Below are 14865 nucleotides of genomic sequence, written 5' to 3' on the forward strand. Positions count from 1 at the left end.
TTGAATCCCTCCATTCTCACTCCGTTCATATGGCTATCTAGATAAGTCTTAAACGTTCCCAGTGTGTCCACCTCCACCACCTTGCCTGGCAGCGCATTCCAGGCCCCCACCACCCTCTGTGTAAAATATGTTCTTCTGATATCTGTGTTAAACCTCCCCCCCTTCACCTTGAACCTATGACCCCTTGTGAACGTCACCACCGACCTGGGGAAAAGCTTCCCACCGTTCACCCTATCTATGCCTTTCATAATTTTATACACCTCTATTAAGTCTCCCCTCATCCTCCGTCTTTCCAGGGAGAACAACCCCAGTTTACCCAATCTCTCCTCATAACTAAGCCCCTCCATACCAGGCAACATCCTGGTAAACCTCCTCTGTACTCTCTCCAAAGCCTCCACGTCTTTCTGGTAGTGTGGCGGCCGAACCAACGTTCTATACATCTGCAACATCAGACCCCAACTTTTATACTCTATGCCCCGTCCTATAAAGGCAAGCATGCCATATGCCTTCTTCACCACCTTCTCCACCTGTGACGTCACCTTCAAGGATCTGTGGACTTGCACATCCAGGTCCCTCTGCGTATCTACACCCTTTATGGTTCTGCCATTTATCATATAGCTCCTCCCTACATTATTTCTACCAAAATGCATCACTTCGCATTAATCAGGATTGAACTCCATCTGCCATTTCTTTGCCCAAATTTCCAGCCTATCTATATCCTTCTGTAGCCTCTGACAATGCCCCTCACTATCTGCAAGTCCTGCCAATTTTGTGTCGTCCGCAAACTTACTGATCACCCCAGTTACACCTTCTTCCAGATCGTTTATATAAATCACAACCAGCAGAGGTCCCAATACAGAGCCCTGCGGAACACCACTAGTCACAGGCCTCCAGCCGGAAATAGACCCTTCCACTACCACCCTCTGTCTTCTGTGACCAAGCCAGTTCTCCACCCATCTAGCCACCTCCCCCTTTATCCCATGAGATCCAACCTTTTTCACCAGCCTACCATGAGGGACTTTGTCAAACGCTTTACTAAAGTCCATATAGACGACATCCACGGCCCTTCCCTCGTCAACCATTCTGGTCACTTCTTCAAAAAACTCCACCAGGTTAGTGAGGCATGACCTCCCTCTCACAAAACCATGCTGACTATCGTTAATGAGTTTATTCCTTTCTAAATGTGCATACATCCTATCTCTAAGAATCTTCTCCAACAACTTCCCCACCATGGACGTCAAGCTCACCGGCCTCTAATTACCTGGGTTATCCTTCCTACCCTTCTTAAATAACGGGACCACATTAGCTATCCTCCAATCCTCTGGGACCTCACCTGTGTCCAGTGACGAGACAAAGATTTGTGTCAGAGGCCCAGCGATTTCATCTCTCATCTCCCTGAGCAGCCTTGGATAGATTCCATCAGGCCCTGGGGATTTGTCAGTCTTTATATTCTCTAACAAACCTAACACTTCCTCCCTTGTAATGGAGATTTTCTCCAACGGTTCAACACTCCCCTCCGAGACACTCCCAGTCAACACATCCCTCTCCTTTGTGAATACCGACGCAAAGTATTCATTTAGGATCTCCCCTACTTCTTTGGGCTCCAAGCATAATTCCCCACTTTTGTCCCTGAGAGGTCCGATTTTTTCCCTGACAACCCTTTTGTTCCTAACGTATGAATAAAATGCCTTGGGATTCTCCTTAATCCTGTCTGCCAAGGACATTTCGTGACCCCTTTTTGCCCTTCTAATTCCCCGTTTGAGTTCTTTCCTACTTTCTTTGTACTCCTCCAGAGCTCCCTCCATTTTTAGCTGCCTGGACCTAACATACGCCTCTCTTTTCTTTTTGACCAGTCCCTCAATTTCCCTGTTTATCCACAGTTCTCGAATCCTACCCTTCCTATCCTTCTTTTTTACAGGCACATGCCTGTCCTGTAGCCCTAACAACTGTTCCTTAAAAGACTCCCACATGCCAGATGTGGATTTACCCTCAAATAGCCTCTCCCAATCAAGAGCTGCCAATTTCTGCCTAATCCCACTAAAGTTAGCCTTTCCCCAATCCAACACCTTACCCTTGGGACACCACTCATCCTTTTCCATCACTATCCTAAAGCTAACAGAATTGTGGTCACTATTTGCCACATGTTCCCCTACTGAAACTTTGAAGACCTGACCGGGCTCATTCCCCAGTACTAGGTCCAGTATAGCCCCCTCTCTAGTCGGGCTATCTACATATTGTTCCAAAGAACCCTCCTGTACGCATTTCACAAATTCCTCCCCATTCAGAGTCCCAGCTCTCAGCGATTTCCAGTCTATACCAGCGAAATTGAAGTCTCCCACTACAACAACCCTATTTTTCCTGCACCTCTCCAGTATCTCCTGACATATCCATTCTTCCACTTCCCTTGGGCTGTTGGGGGGCCTGTAGTATACCCCCAACATAGTGACTGCGCCCTTCCTGTTTCTAAGCTCCACCCAGAGTGACTCGTTACACGACCCCTCTGAATTGCCCTCCCTCTGCACCGCTGTAATATGCTCTCCAACTAATACTGCTACTCCCCCACCTCTTTTGGCCCTTCCTCTGTCTCGCCTAAAACACTTGTACCCCGGAATATTGAGCTGCCAGTCCTGTCCCACTTTCAACCAAGTCTCTGTCACCGCAACCCACATCCAAATTCCTCGTGAGCATTAAGGCCCTAAGTTCGTCTGTCTTACCTGCTACGCTCCTTGCATTGAAGTATAAGCACTCCAGACCTCCAGGCCCATTGAGGTCATCCTCCCCCAGATTGCTCTTATTCTTTGCCAGCCTTGTCCCAGCCCCAAGCTCGTCCCCAGCCTCTACACTTGTAGACCTAATATTTTGATCCCCACCCCCCTGCCATACTAGTTTAAACCCCCCCGAACTGCACTAGCAAAACTCCCAGCCAGGATATTCGTGCCCTTCCAACTTAGTTGTGACCCGTCCTTCTTGTACAGGTGCCATCCTCTCCTGAAAACTTCCCATTGATCTAGGAAAATGAAGCCCTCCCTCCTGGACCAGTCCTTTAGCCAAGCATTCAATTGTACTAACTCCCTATTCTTAGCCTCACTGGCACGAGGCATTGGGAGCAGCCCAGAGATGGCCACCCTGGAGGCCCTACTTTTTAGTCTATTTCCCAACTCCCTGAATTGCTCTCGTAGGATCCCCCTACTATGCATTTGCACCAATGTGTACAATGACATCCGTTTCTTTATCTTCTTTATACTGTTCTTAAACCTCAGTGATAATGCCCTCAGTTTATTTCAGAATCCGACTAGCTGAGACAAAAATAAAATGCTGCAGATGCTTGGAATCTGAAATAAAAACAGAAATTTCTGGAAATACTGAGCAGGTCTGACAGCATGGGGCAAGTAACATTTCAGGTTGATAACCCTTCATCAGAACTGATCAGAAGTGCACCTGTTCAGATGGACTGGTGAAATGGGCAGCCATCTGGTCAATCACATCTTATGCAGAGAATTATGAAGTGATGTATATCGGAAGAGAGATCTCCCACTTCATGTGGCAATATAAACTAAATTTGAATGGGGTTTTTATATCATTGTCATGCCAAGAAGACAGGAAAGAAAATGTCATCCTGGCTACTTTAAAAATTTCATAAAAATAGAACCCTAGAATCCCTACAGGGCAAAAGGAGGCCATTCAGCCCATCGAGTCTGGCCGACTCTGATAGCCTGTCTTACCTCGGCGCACTCCCTGCCCTATCCCTGTAACCCCACACAATTAGCATGACTAATCCATCTAATACAGATCTTGGGATACTAAGGGGCAATTTATCATCGAATCCCTACAGTGCAAAAGGAGGCCATTCAGCTCATCGAGTCTGCACCGACCACAATCCCATCCAGGCCCTATCCCCATAACCCCAGGCATTTACCCTAGCTAGTCTCCATGATGGGGCAATTTTGCATGGCCAATTCACCTAACCTACACACCTTTGGACTATGGGAGGAAACTGGAGCACCCGCAGGAAACCCACACAGGCATGGGGAGAATGTGCAAACTCCACCCAGTCAGTCACCTAAGGTCAGAATTGCACAAAGGCCTATTTACATTTCTGAGGCAAAGCCCTGGCCAATGGATATGATCTTTGTGGAAATAAAGGACCTTGAAACCACTGGTAAACATATTAATGGATGTAGCATTAAACATCTCAAGAATCCAGACCACGAATATACATCCTTGACCCAAACAAAAAGGAAGAAGTGGAGCATATGTCACATAACCCCCCAACCTCCAACAAGCAGTTAGAACCTGCAACATTGCCTTGTGGAGTTAGAGGTCAGTCTGGCATCTTCCATCAGCATGCTAGTGTTCTGTCCAGATTTAACTTGTTTTGGTCACCAGCGACATTGATTCTACTGGAACATCTGAACCAGGGTCTACTTCAACATTAATTCATCTCTCTGAAGGCATACACCATTAGTCACTTGCGGGGGGGGGGGGGGGGGGCGGTGCGTTCTTCCATCCCGCCACGCTAATTTTCTAGTGCACCGGGGGTGGGAGAATCACGCAGCCGGGCGCAGGATTCACGTAATGTAACTTAAATGTAATTAGCTGGCTCAGGACTGAATTCTCCGTTCACTCGAGCGGGGTTTACAGTAGGTCCCCACTTTCGGGGAACTATTAGGATGACACCACTGGAATGAAGGGGAGGCGATCGGGGGCCCCCAGGAGGTCAGGTGGCGGGGGGTGGTGCCCCCAGGGCATAGGCACCCTGGTAGTGCCAGCCTGTGTCCCCTGGCACTGCCCAAGGAGAAATGTACCCACGTACAGGGTGACACCTAGGCACTGCCTATCAGGCATGGGGCAGTGCCAAGGGGGTGGGGCCTAAGGGGTGATCGGTGGAATTGGGGAGCCCCACTGCCACTCTGCATTTGGTATTGGTCGGGACGGGGTGGGGTCTGCCTGGGGTGGGGTCTGCACTGCAGGGGGGTGGGGGGGGTCAGCACTGCCTGGGGTGGGTTCAGGACTGCTGAGGCGTGGGGGGAGAGGGGGTGATGGAGATCAGGGCGGTTTGGGGCTGGCTCAGGAATGGTCGGGGGGGGGCTGCGATCGGGATGTGGGGGGATCGTGATCAGGCTTGGGGGAAGCTGGGGGGCAGCACTGTGGGAGTCCCAGGCTGGCCAGTGATCGAGCTAGCCACCAAGTGGGAGGCTGACAGTTCGGGGCCACTGCACATACACAGAGGCCTGCTGGTTTCAGCCTCTCTGGCAGGGATAGGCCCCACCCCCTGAAATCTAATGATATTCACACTGGTGCACACTGCAGAGTGTGAGAGATTCTAGTCTCAACTCCCACTGAAAAAAACGACGTGAATTACTCCAGTTTTCCTGCATATTCGACGCTTAGAATTTTTTTGGGAGAATTCCGGCCTTGATTCAAGACTCATGTGAAACAATTTTTTTTCTCTGCAGTCTTCGCCCTGTACTCCTTTTTTTGCTTCATCCCTCTTTTTTTATATAGGATTCCAAAAGGGAAAAGTGTTGCGAACACTCTTCCTGCATTTTAAGTGTGTGTAAAATATACGAACCCTCTGATTTTACCCTTTCTTGTGTTTGCTGTGGGGTTATTAAGAGGATTTGATCACTCCAAAGCTGAAGGTTAGAGAAAATACCACGAATAAATACCAACACTTAGAAAGTGGGAATCAAAAACACCTTTCTGTTCATGGACAGAGAGGAGAAAACAGGACTGTTTTAAATTGGGAGTTCAAATCCAGAAAAGCTCAATTTGAATTTGACCAGAGGCCAAGTTTTGAGATGAGCCAAATCCTATATAAAAGAGCTAGTTGGAAGCTAAGAGGAAAATGTGGTGGCTGGAACAAATTTTCAAACACAAGTAACTTACCAGAGCAAATTCATTTCCCCTAAAACTAAGAAAATGGCAATGTATGATGCCCAGATGTTTGTTCACCATGAGGATTGGAAAGAAAAACAGGGAAAGCTAGATAGGAAAGACCCCCCCCCCCCCCCCCCTCAGAAAAGGAAACAGGAAAGAAGAGTGTGTGCTAAGCACCCTGCAGCTTGAATGGTGAGCTCAAGGTCACTGAGTTCCCATTGTAACTTAACAGGCCATTCCAGACCTGAATGCTGGAGATTGTGCTGCAAAACAGTTAGCCCAGTGTGATTTCGCATAAGTAACCTCTCAAGGAACACCCCAGGAGGTACTGCAGCAAAGCAGACAGAGTCTCTCTCTACAGAAACTTACCCTTTTGAGGGTATGGGAGTATGTGTGTCTGAGTCGCACAAACTCATAGAGAGTCAGGAACATCCAAAATGTGACCAGGGTGGCACAATGGTTAGCAGGGACCCGGGTTCAATTCCAGCCTTGGGGGACTGTCCAAAGATGTGCAGGTTAGGTTGATTAGCCATGCTAAATTGCCCCTTAGTATCCCAAGATGTGTAGGTTAGTGGGGTAAACATGTGGGGTTACGGGGATAGGGCCTGGGTGGGGTGCTCTGTCGGAGAGTCAGTGCAGACTAGATGGATCAAATGGCCTCTTTCTGCACAGTAGAAATTCTATGATACTCCTCCAGAACACAGGGGCACTCATTCCTTAATGTTGGAGGGAAATTTAAACCTACCTAAACCACACCCCCGCCCCCTCCCCAAACCGCCTCAACCCTCCTTGAAGATCTCAGTGGAATGGGAGAAGACTTTGTGTTTGCACCCTTCTATAAGGTCCATCTCAAGGCCCTGTTACATTAGGATGTCTCTAAACTACCTAAATTGATTTTCCCATTGGGAACAATTTGCCTAGCAGCAATGTGCTAGCCAGTGAAAGAAAAGAGTAAAGAAATCCCCCAAGTATGGCAGAATTAAATAGCATCCTGCAAGCCTTAGAACAGGGAGGAAAAATAGGGAGAGCTTGAGAGAAGGCCAGTTATTAAGCCCAGTAAGGACTTGCCTGAGTATCTTCCTATTATTTAGGCCCAGAAAGACTGGTCCAAGTTCAGGAGCCAGCTGCCTGCCTGTTGCTGTGCAAACCCGAAGCAGAAACTGGAACTCACCAGTTGTGTTAGGGCCTTAGCCGGACCCTGATTCAGAATCGCCTAAAAAGACCACAGTCGCCTTTAAAAAATTCCACTATCCTAACCACAGTGTGGGGTTAAATAGCTAAGTCAACAGGTTACCAAAGTGAACAGGCAAGAGCTAAGCTGGATAGAGCAGCTCAGCCCTATGATGCCAGGGCCTGGCACAAAGTGAGACATCCAGCATTTCCCTGCGGATCGCCCAGAACATGTTGACCATCACTCACCCTCTACATTTAATATCTATATATCCTGGCTAGTTTATAAAATCATTTCTAAGTATAATGTACAAAGGCTTTACGCTAATTGAAGACATGATTGGCTGTGGCTCATGCAAACGAATTGCTGGCCTTCAGAACACCACAGCAACCTTGTTATCTCTATGGAATATGATAATGCCCCCATAACTGAAGAAATCAAATTACAAGACAAAGCACAAGGCTTATTTACATTTCTGAAGCAAAGCTCTGATCAATTGAGGGAATCTGGAAGAATAAAGAACCTTGAAACCTCTGGTAAACTTATTTATGGATGAAACAGTAACTAACTCAAGAAACAATCCAAATCAAGGGGAAGAAGTGGAAGTTATGTCACATGAGCCCCCCTTTTCCCAAGGTCCTCGAATCTGGTATATTGCTGTATATTGTTAAAGGAGGCAGTCTGCCATCTTTCATCAACAGTACCAGAGCTCTGTTCAGGTTTAGATTGCGTGGCCCTCATCCACACTGTGTCTACTGGAATGTCTGAAACTAGTGCCTTCCACAGATTTATGCATCACACTTTGCTTCTCCCATCATGGAAGTCAGCACTACTAGAAAAGTAGATTGCCCAAAATCAAGTTTTGACCCTGGACACATGTGAAACAATCATTTTTATTTTGTCTGTGGTCGTTGCCCTGTACTTCTTTCTTTCTGTTATCCTTCTTTTATTGCATGAATGCCCTTTTATTTTACTCTATCTCAAGTTTGCTGTAGAGTTTTTAATAAAGGATTAGAATACTCCAAAACTGATGGGTTGCAGAAAATGCACCACCAATCATAAAGGGGGAAATCAAATATTGAAAATATCTTTCTGTTTATGGGCAGCTGGTAAGAGAAGAAATCATTGCTGTTTAAATTAAACACCACCCTCCCAGTCCCCTGTTTGCGGAGGAAATAGGGGCCTGGATTGCACAACCCACCGCTGAATGACTTTAAATGCTGTATGATTCTATGATTCTAATCATCATTGGTGGATGTGCCTTCACCTGCCAAACGACAATCAAATTCTGTGCATCAACCCACTTTTCTTACAGCCCTCTTTAAACCCAGCACATTGAAGAAGCTTTTGGTTACCCATCTCTTAATTCATCCGTTGATGTCGTTTTTTTTTTCCTGTGAAACCTTTGAGATTTGTTTTGTACCTTTAACCAATGTAATGCAAGCTAAGCTATAGAGTTGACATTGTGCTTAATCTGTTCAAACAGCATAAATGTTTCTGGAGATAGTCATTTTACCTCTCACTTTGCTTTATTGCAGGTTTCTTTGGTCCAACATTGAACAGTTTTATCCATGTATTAATGTACTCATATTATGGTCTGTCCACTATTCCATCCATGCAACCTTATCTTTGGTGGAAAAAATACCTTACTCAGGCACAGCTGGTAAGAAAGGACTTATACTTGTATGGCATAATTCACAAGACAAAGCACTTCATAGCTAACTAATTGCTTCTGAATTGTGGTCATTGCTATAGTGTAAGCAGGCATGGCAAGCGTTTAGGTCACTGCAAAGTTCTACAAACAGCAGTGACCAATTCAACTGTTTTAATGGTATAGGTTGAGTGATAAATGTTGACCTGAAAACCAGGAAAACTGTCCTCTTCAAAAGTGTCATGGGATCATTTACCCTCCGAGAGAAGACAGTTTCACATTTCATCCAAAAGGCAGCACCTGTCCAAGAGTATCTCAGTACTGCACTGAATTGTCTACTGAGGTTATGTGCTCGTCTTTTGGAATGAGCCTTGAAACTAGAACCCACTGACTCAGAGGCAAGAGTACTATCACTGAGTTAAGGTTGAAACCGTGAAACAAAATACCAAGACACTTGGTCGCCTATTTTACATTTATTTTTGTGATGTAGGAAATTACCAAGCACTGATACAATAATGTTATTTCTTCACTCACATTTGCTCAGCCAATAATGCTGACACAAATTCAAGTAAATAGATATTGATACAAAAGTTGACAGCAATGGTTTTCATTATTAACTTATCAATAATGTCAAAAGCACAAAAAGGTGGCACAATGAGAGTTTATGATAACCACTTCACGGAAGATTTGGCTCATTATCAATCTTCACCAAATCAACACAGTTGTACTCTTAACAGTTTCAATTACTCAAATTATTAAGGTACTAAGTTACTCTATTAAAGTAAATATAATATGAAATGCATAGATAACTCACTGTTGCACAACTATCATAAGAACATAAGAACTAGGAGCAGGAGTAGGCCATCTGGCCCCTCGAGCCTGCTCCGCCATTCAATAAGATCATGGCTGATCTTTTTGTGGACTCAGCTCCACTTACCCGCCCACTCACCATAATCCTTAATTCCTTTACTGTTCAAAAATTTATCTATACTTGCCTTAAAAACATTCAATGAGGTAGCCTCAACTGCTTCACTGGGCAGCAAATTCCACATATTCACAATCCTTTGTGTGAAGAAATTCCTCCTCAACTCAGTCCTAAATCCACTTCCCCTTATTTTGAGGCTATGCCCCCTGATTCTAGTTTCACCCGCCAGTGGAAACAACTTCCCTGCTTCTATCTTATCTATTCCCTTCATAATATTATATGTTTCTATAAGATCTCCCCTCATTCTTCTGAATTCCAATGAGTATAGCCCCAGTCTACTCAGTCATAGAAATCATAGAAACCCTACAGTGCAGAAGGAGGCCATTCGGCCCATCGAGTCTGCACCGACCACAATCCCACCCAGGCCCTACCCCCACATATTTACCCGCTAATCCCTCTAACTACAGATCTCAGGGACAATTTGTAACCTGGCCAATCAACCTAACCCGCACATCTTTGGACTGTGGGAGGAAACCGGAGCACCCGGAGGAAACCCACGCAGACACGAGGAGAATGTGCAAACTCCACACAGATAGTGACCCGAGCCGGGAATCGAACCCAGGACCCTGGAGCTGTGAAGCAGCAGTGCTAACCACTGTGCTACCGTGCCGCCCTCTCCTCATAAGCCAACCCTCTCAACTCCGGAATCAACCTAGTGAATCTCCTCTGCACCCCCGCCAGTGCCAGTATATCCTTTCTCTAGTAAGGAGACCAAAACTGTACACAGTACTCCAGGTGTGGCCTCACCAGCACCTTATACAGCTGCAACATAATCTCGCTGTTTTAAAACTCCATCCCTCTAGCAATGAAGGACAAAATTCCATTTGCCTTCTTAATTACCTGCTGCACCTGCAAACCAACTCCTTGAGATTCCTGCACAAGGACACCCAGGTCTCTCTGCACAGCAGTATGCTGTAATTTTTTACCATTTAAATAATAGTCCATTTTGCTGTTATTCCTACCAAAATGGATGACCTCACATTTACCAACATTGTACTCCATCTGCCAGACCCTCGCCCACTCACTTAGATTATTTATATCCCTTTGCGGACTTTCAGTGTCCTCTGCACACTTTGCTCTTCCACCCATCTTGGTGTCATCTGCGAATTTTGACACACTACACTTGGTCCCCAACTCCAAATCATCTATGTAAATCGTAAACAATTGCGGTCCCAACACTGATCCCTGAGGCACACCACTAGTCACTGATCACCAACCAGATAAACAACCATTTACCCCCACTTTTTGCTTTCTGTTAGTTAACCAATCCTCTATCCATGCTAATACATTACCCGTAACACTGTAAGCACCGGGTATTGTGAAGGTGATGAGTGAGTACTTTATCTTATGTAGCAGTCTTTGGTGTGGCACCTTGTCAAATGCCTTCTGGAAATCCAGATACACCACATCCACAGGTTCCTCATTGTCCACTGCACATGTAATGTCCTCAAAGAATTCCACCAAATTAGTCAAACATGACCTGCCCTTCATGAACCCATGCTGTGTCTTACCAATGGGACAATTTATATCCAGATGTCTCGCTATTTCTTCCTTGATGATAGATTCAAGCATTTTCCCCACTACAGAAGTTAAGCTAACCAGCCTATAGTTACCTGCCTTTTGTCTACCTCCTTTTTAAAACAGTGGCGTCACATTTGCTGTTTTCCAATCTGCGGGAACCACCCCAGAGTCCAGCGAATTTTGGTAAATTACCATTAGTGCATTTGCTATTTCTCCCGCCATCTCTTTTAGTACCCTGGGATGCATTCCATCAGGGCCAGGAGACTTGTCTACCTTTAGCCCCATTAAGTTGCCCAACACTCCCTCTTTCGTGATAACAGTTTCTAGGTTCTCACCTGCCTTCCTGTCATCCATGTTTGGCATGTTATTGGTGTCTTCCAATGTGAAGACCGACACAAAATACCTGTTCAATGCCTCAGCCATTTTCTCATTTCCAGTTAGTACATCCCCCTTCTCATCCTCTAAAGGACCAATGTTTACTTTAGCCACTCGTTTTCGTTTTATAGAACAGTACAGCACAGAACAGGCCCTTCGGCCCACGATGTTGTGCCGATCTTTATCTGAAACCAAGATCAAGCTATCCCACTCCCTATCATCCTGGTGTGCTCCATGTGCCTATCCAATAACCGCTTAAATGTTCCTAAAGTGTCTGACTCCACTATCACTGCAGGCAGTCTATTCCACACCCCAACCACTCTCTGCGTAAAGAACCTACCTCTGATATCCTTCCTATATCTCCCACCATGAACCCTATAGTTATGCCCCCTTGTAATAGCTCCATCCACCCGAGGAAATAGTCTTTGAACGTTCACTCTATCTATCCCCTTCATCATTTTATAAACCTCTATTAAGTCTCCCCTCAGCCTCCTCCGCTCCAGAGAGAACAGCCCTAGCTCCCTCAACCTTTCCTCATAAGACCGACCCTCCAAACCAGGCAGCATCTCCTCTGCACTCTTTCCAGCGCTTCCACATCCTTCTTATAGTGAGGTGACCAGAACTGCACACAATATTCCAAATGTGGTCTCACCAAGGTCCTGTATAGTTGCAGCATAACCCCACGGCTCTTAAACTCCAACCCCCGTTAATAAAAGCTAACACACTATAGGCCTTCTTCACAGCTCTATCCACTTGAGTGGCAACCTTTAGAGATCTGTGGATATGGACCCCAAGATCTCTCTGTTCCTCCACAGTCTTCAGAACCCTACCTTTGACCCTGTAATCCACCTTTAAATTAGTCCTACCAAAATGAATCACCTCACATTTATCAGGGTTAAACTCCATTTGCCATTTTTCAGCCCAGCTTTGCATCCTATCTATGTCTCTTTGCAGCCTACAACAGCCCTCCACCTCATCCACTACTCCACCAATCTTGGTGTCATCAGCAAATTTACTGATCCACCCTTCAGCCCCCTCCTCATTAATAAAAATCACAAAGAGCAGAGGACCAAGCACTGATCCCTGTGGCACTCCGCTAGCAACCTGCCTCCAATCCGAAAATTTTCCTTCCACCACCACCCTCTGTCTTCGATCAGACAGCCAGTTACCTATCCAATCGGCCAACTTTCCCTCTATCCCACACCTCCTAACTTTCATCATAAGCCGACCATGGGAGAACTTATCAAACGCCTTACTAAAATCCATGTATATGACATCAACTGCCCTACCTTCATCAACACACTTAGTTACCTCCTCAAAAAATTCAATCAAATTTGTGAGGCACGGCTTGCCCTTCACGAATCCGTGCTGACTATCCCGGATTAATCCGCATCTTTCTAACTGCTCGTAAATCCCATCCCTAAGGACCTTTTCCATCAATTTACCAACCACCGAAGTAAGACTAACCGGTCTATAATTACCAGGGTCATTTCTATTTCCTTTCTTAAACAGAGGAACAACATTCGCCATTCTCCAGTCCTCTGGCACCATCCCCGTGGACAGTGAGGACCCAAAGATCAAAGCCAAAGGCTCTGCAATCTCATCCCTTGCCTCCCAAAGAATCCTAGGATACATTTCATCAGGCCCAGGGGACTTATCGACCTTCAGTTTATTCAAAACTGCCAGGACATCCTTCCTCCGAACATCTATTTCCTCCAGCCTATTAGCCTGTAACACCTTCTCTTCCTCAAAAACATGGCCCCTCTCCTTGGTGAACACTGAAGAAAAGTATTCATTCATCACCTCGCCTATCTCTACTGACTCCATACACAAGTTCCCACTACTGTCCTTGACCGGCCCTAACCTCACCCTGGTCATTCTTTTATTCCTCACATAAGAATAAAAAGCCTTGGGGTTTTCCTTGATCCGACCCGCCAAGGACTTCTCATGTCCCCTCCTAGCTCTCCTAAGCCTCTTTTTCAGCTCGTTCCTTGCTAACTTGTAACCCTCAATCGAGCCATCTGAACCTTGTTTCCTCATCCCTACATAAGCTTCCCTCTTCCTTTTCACAAGACATTCCACCTCTTTCGTGAACCATGGTTCCCTCACTCGGCCATTTCCTCCCTGCCTGGCAGGGACATACCTATCAAGGACACCCAGTATTTGTTCCTTGAAAAAGTTCCACTTTTCATTCGTGCCTTTCCCTGACAGTTTCTGTTCCCAACTTATGCCTGATGCGCGATAAATCACACGGGAGGCTGGACGTACCCGGGAAATAAAGGCTTTTATTGCCAACAATAACGGAGCTACTATATACAATATACAATCCCAGACTAAAGGGTCACTAGGCAGAGCAGTGACCTTTATACCTCTCCCGGAAGGCGGAGCCAACTGGAGTGTACCATAGGACTATGTTAACAGGTAGAACAGCCCAACCCTAACCCCAACAGTAACATATCTACAGACTCATAGTGCTGGCCAAACCATGGCTCAGTACTCCTGGTGGTAACCAACAATGGTTCACCACATTCACCCCTCCTTTAAAAACAAAGGCCGGCGGGGCACAAAAAAACAGAACAACTGTTCATCTGTCTATAAGTCCAATCGTTTTGGGGGACCGCACCGTCTCTGCGACCTCCTCAACACTGGCGATGACGCCGGTTCAGGCAATCGCGGTGACCCTCTCTCCAAGGCGGTGTCCAGTAGCTCCTCCAGTTCCTCACGGGCCGGTAGACCTCGAGGTGGTGACAATCCGCTGGACTCGAGCACGCCTCGAGGTGGCGACAATCTCCTGGACTCAGGCAAGCTGTACACGGGAGTAAGAGGGTTAAGGGGTGGTCCCGATACTGCCCGCGCCGTGTCAGGAGAAGAGATAACGGTCGGGGGGGTCCCTAACTGGGGGTGTGGGAGCGACTGGGGTTTCCAAGCCCCCTGCAGGCGCCAGATCTCGAATCGAGACCGTGTCCTCTCGCCCGTCAGGATATGCCACATAGGCATATTGAGGGTTGGCGTGGAGGAGATGGACCTGTTCAACCAAAGGGTCGGACTTGCGGGTCCTAACATGCCGCCGCAGGAGGACAGGTCCTGAGTACGTCAACCAAGACGGTAATGAGGTCCCAGAGGAAGACTTCCTAGGGAATGAAAACATTCTCTCATGAGGAGTAGCGTTGGTTGCCGTACACAGGAGTGAGCGGATGGAATGGAGCGCATCAGGGAGTACCTCTTGCCAACGGGAGACTGGAAGACCTTTAGACCTCAACGCCAGTAAGACAGCCTTCCAGA

At 46.5% G+C, this 14865-nt stretch overlaps 1 protein-coding gene across 1 annotated transcript in view; it reads left to right on the forward strand.

Moving 5' to 3' along the window:
* elovl2 (ELOVL fatty acid elongase 2) overlaps positions 1-14865 on the forward strand; it is a 174121-nt gene that overhangs the window by 138689 nt on the left and 20567 nt on the right. The window contains exon 6 of the mRNA XM_078228631.1: positions 8590-8714. Within this exon, the coding sequence (XP_078084757.1) occupies positions 8590-8714 (125 nt within the window). The remainder of the gene's footprint in view (positions 1-8589; positions 8715-14865) is intronic.

Source organism: Mustelus asterias, chromosome 2 (genome assembly GCF_964213995.1).
Source record: "Mustelus asterias chromosome 2, sMusAst1.hap1.1, whole genome shotgun sequence".
NCBI lineage: Eukaryota > Metazoa > Chordata > Chondrichthyes > Carcharhiniformes > Triakidae > Mustelus > Mustelus asterias.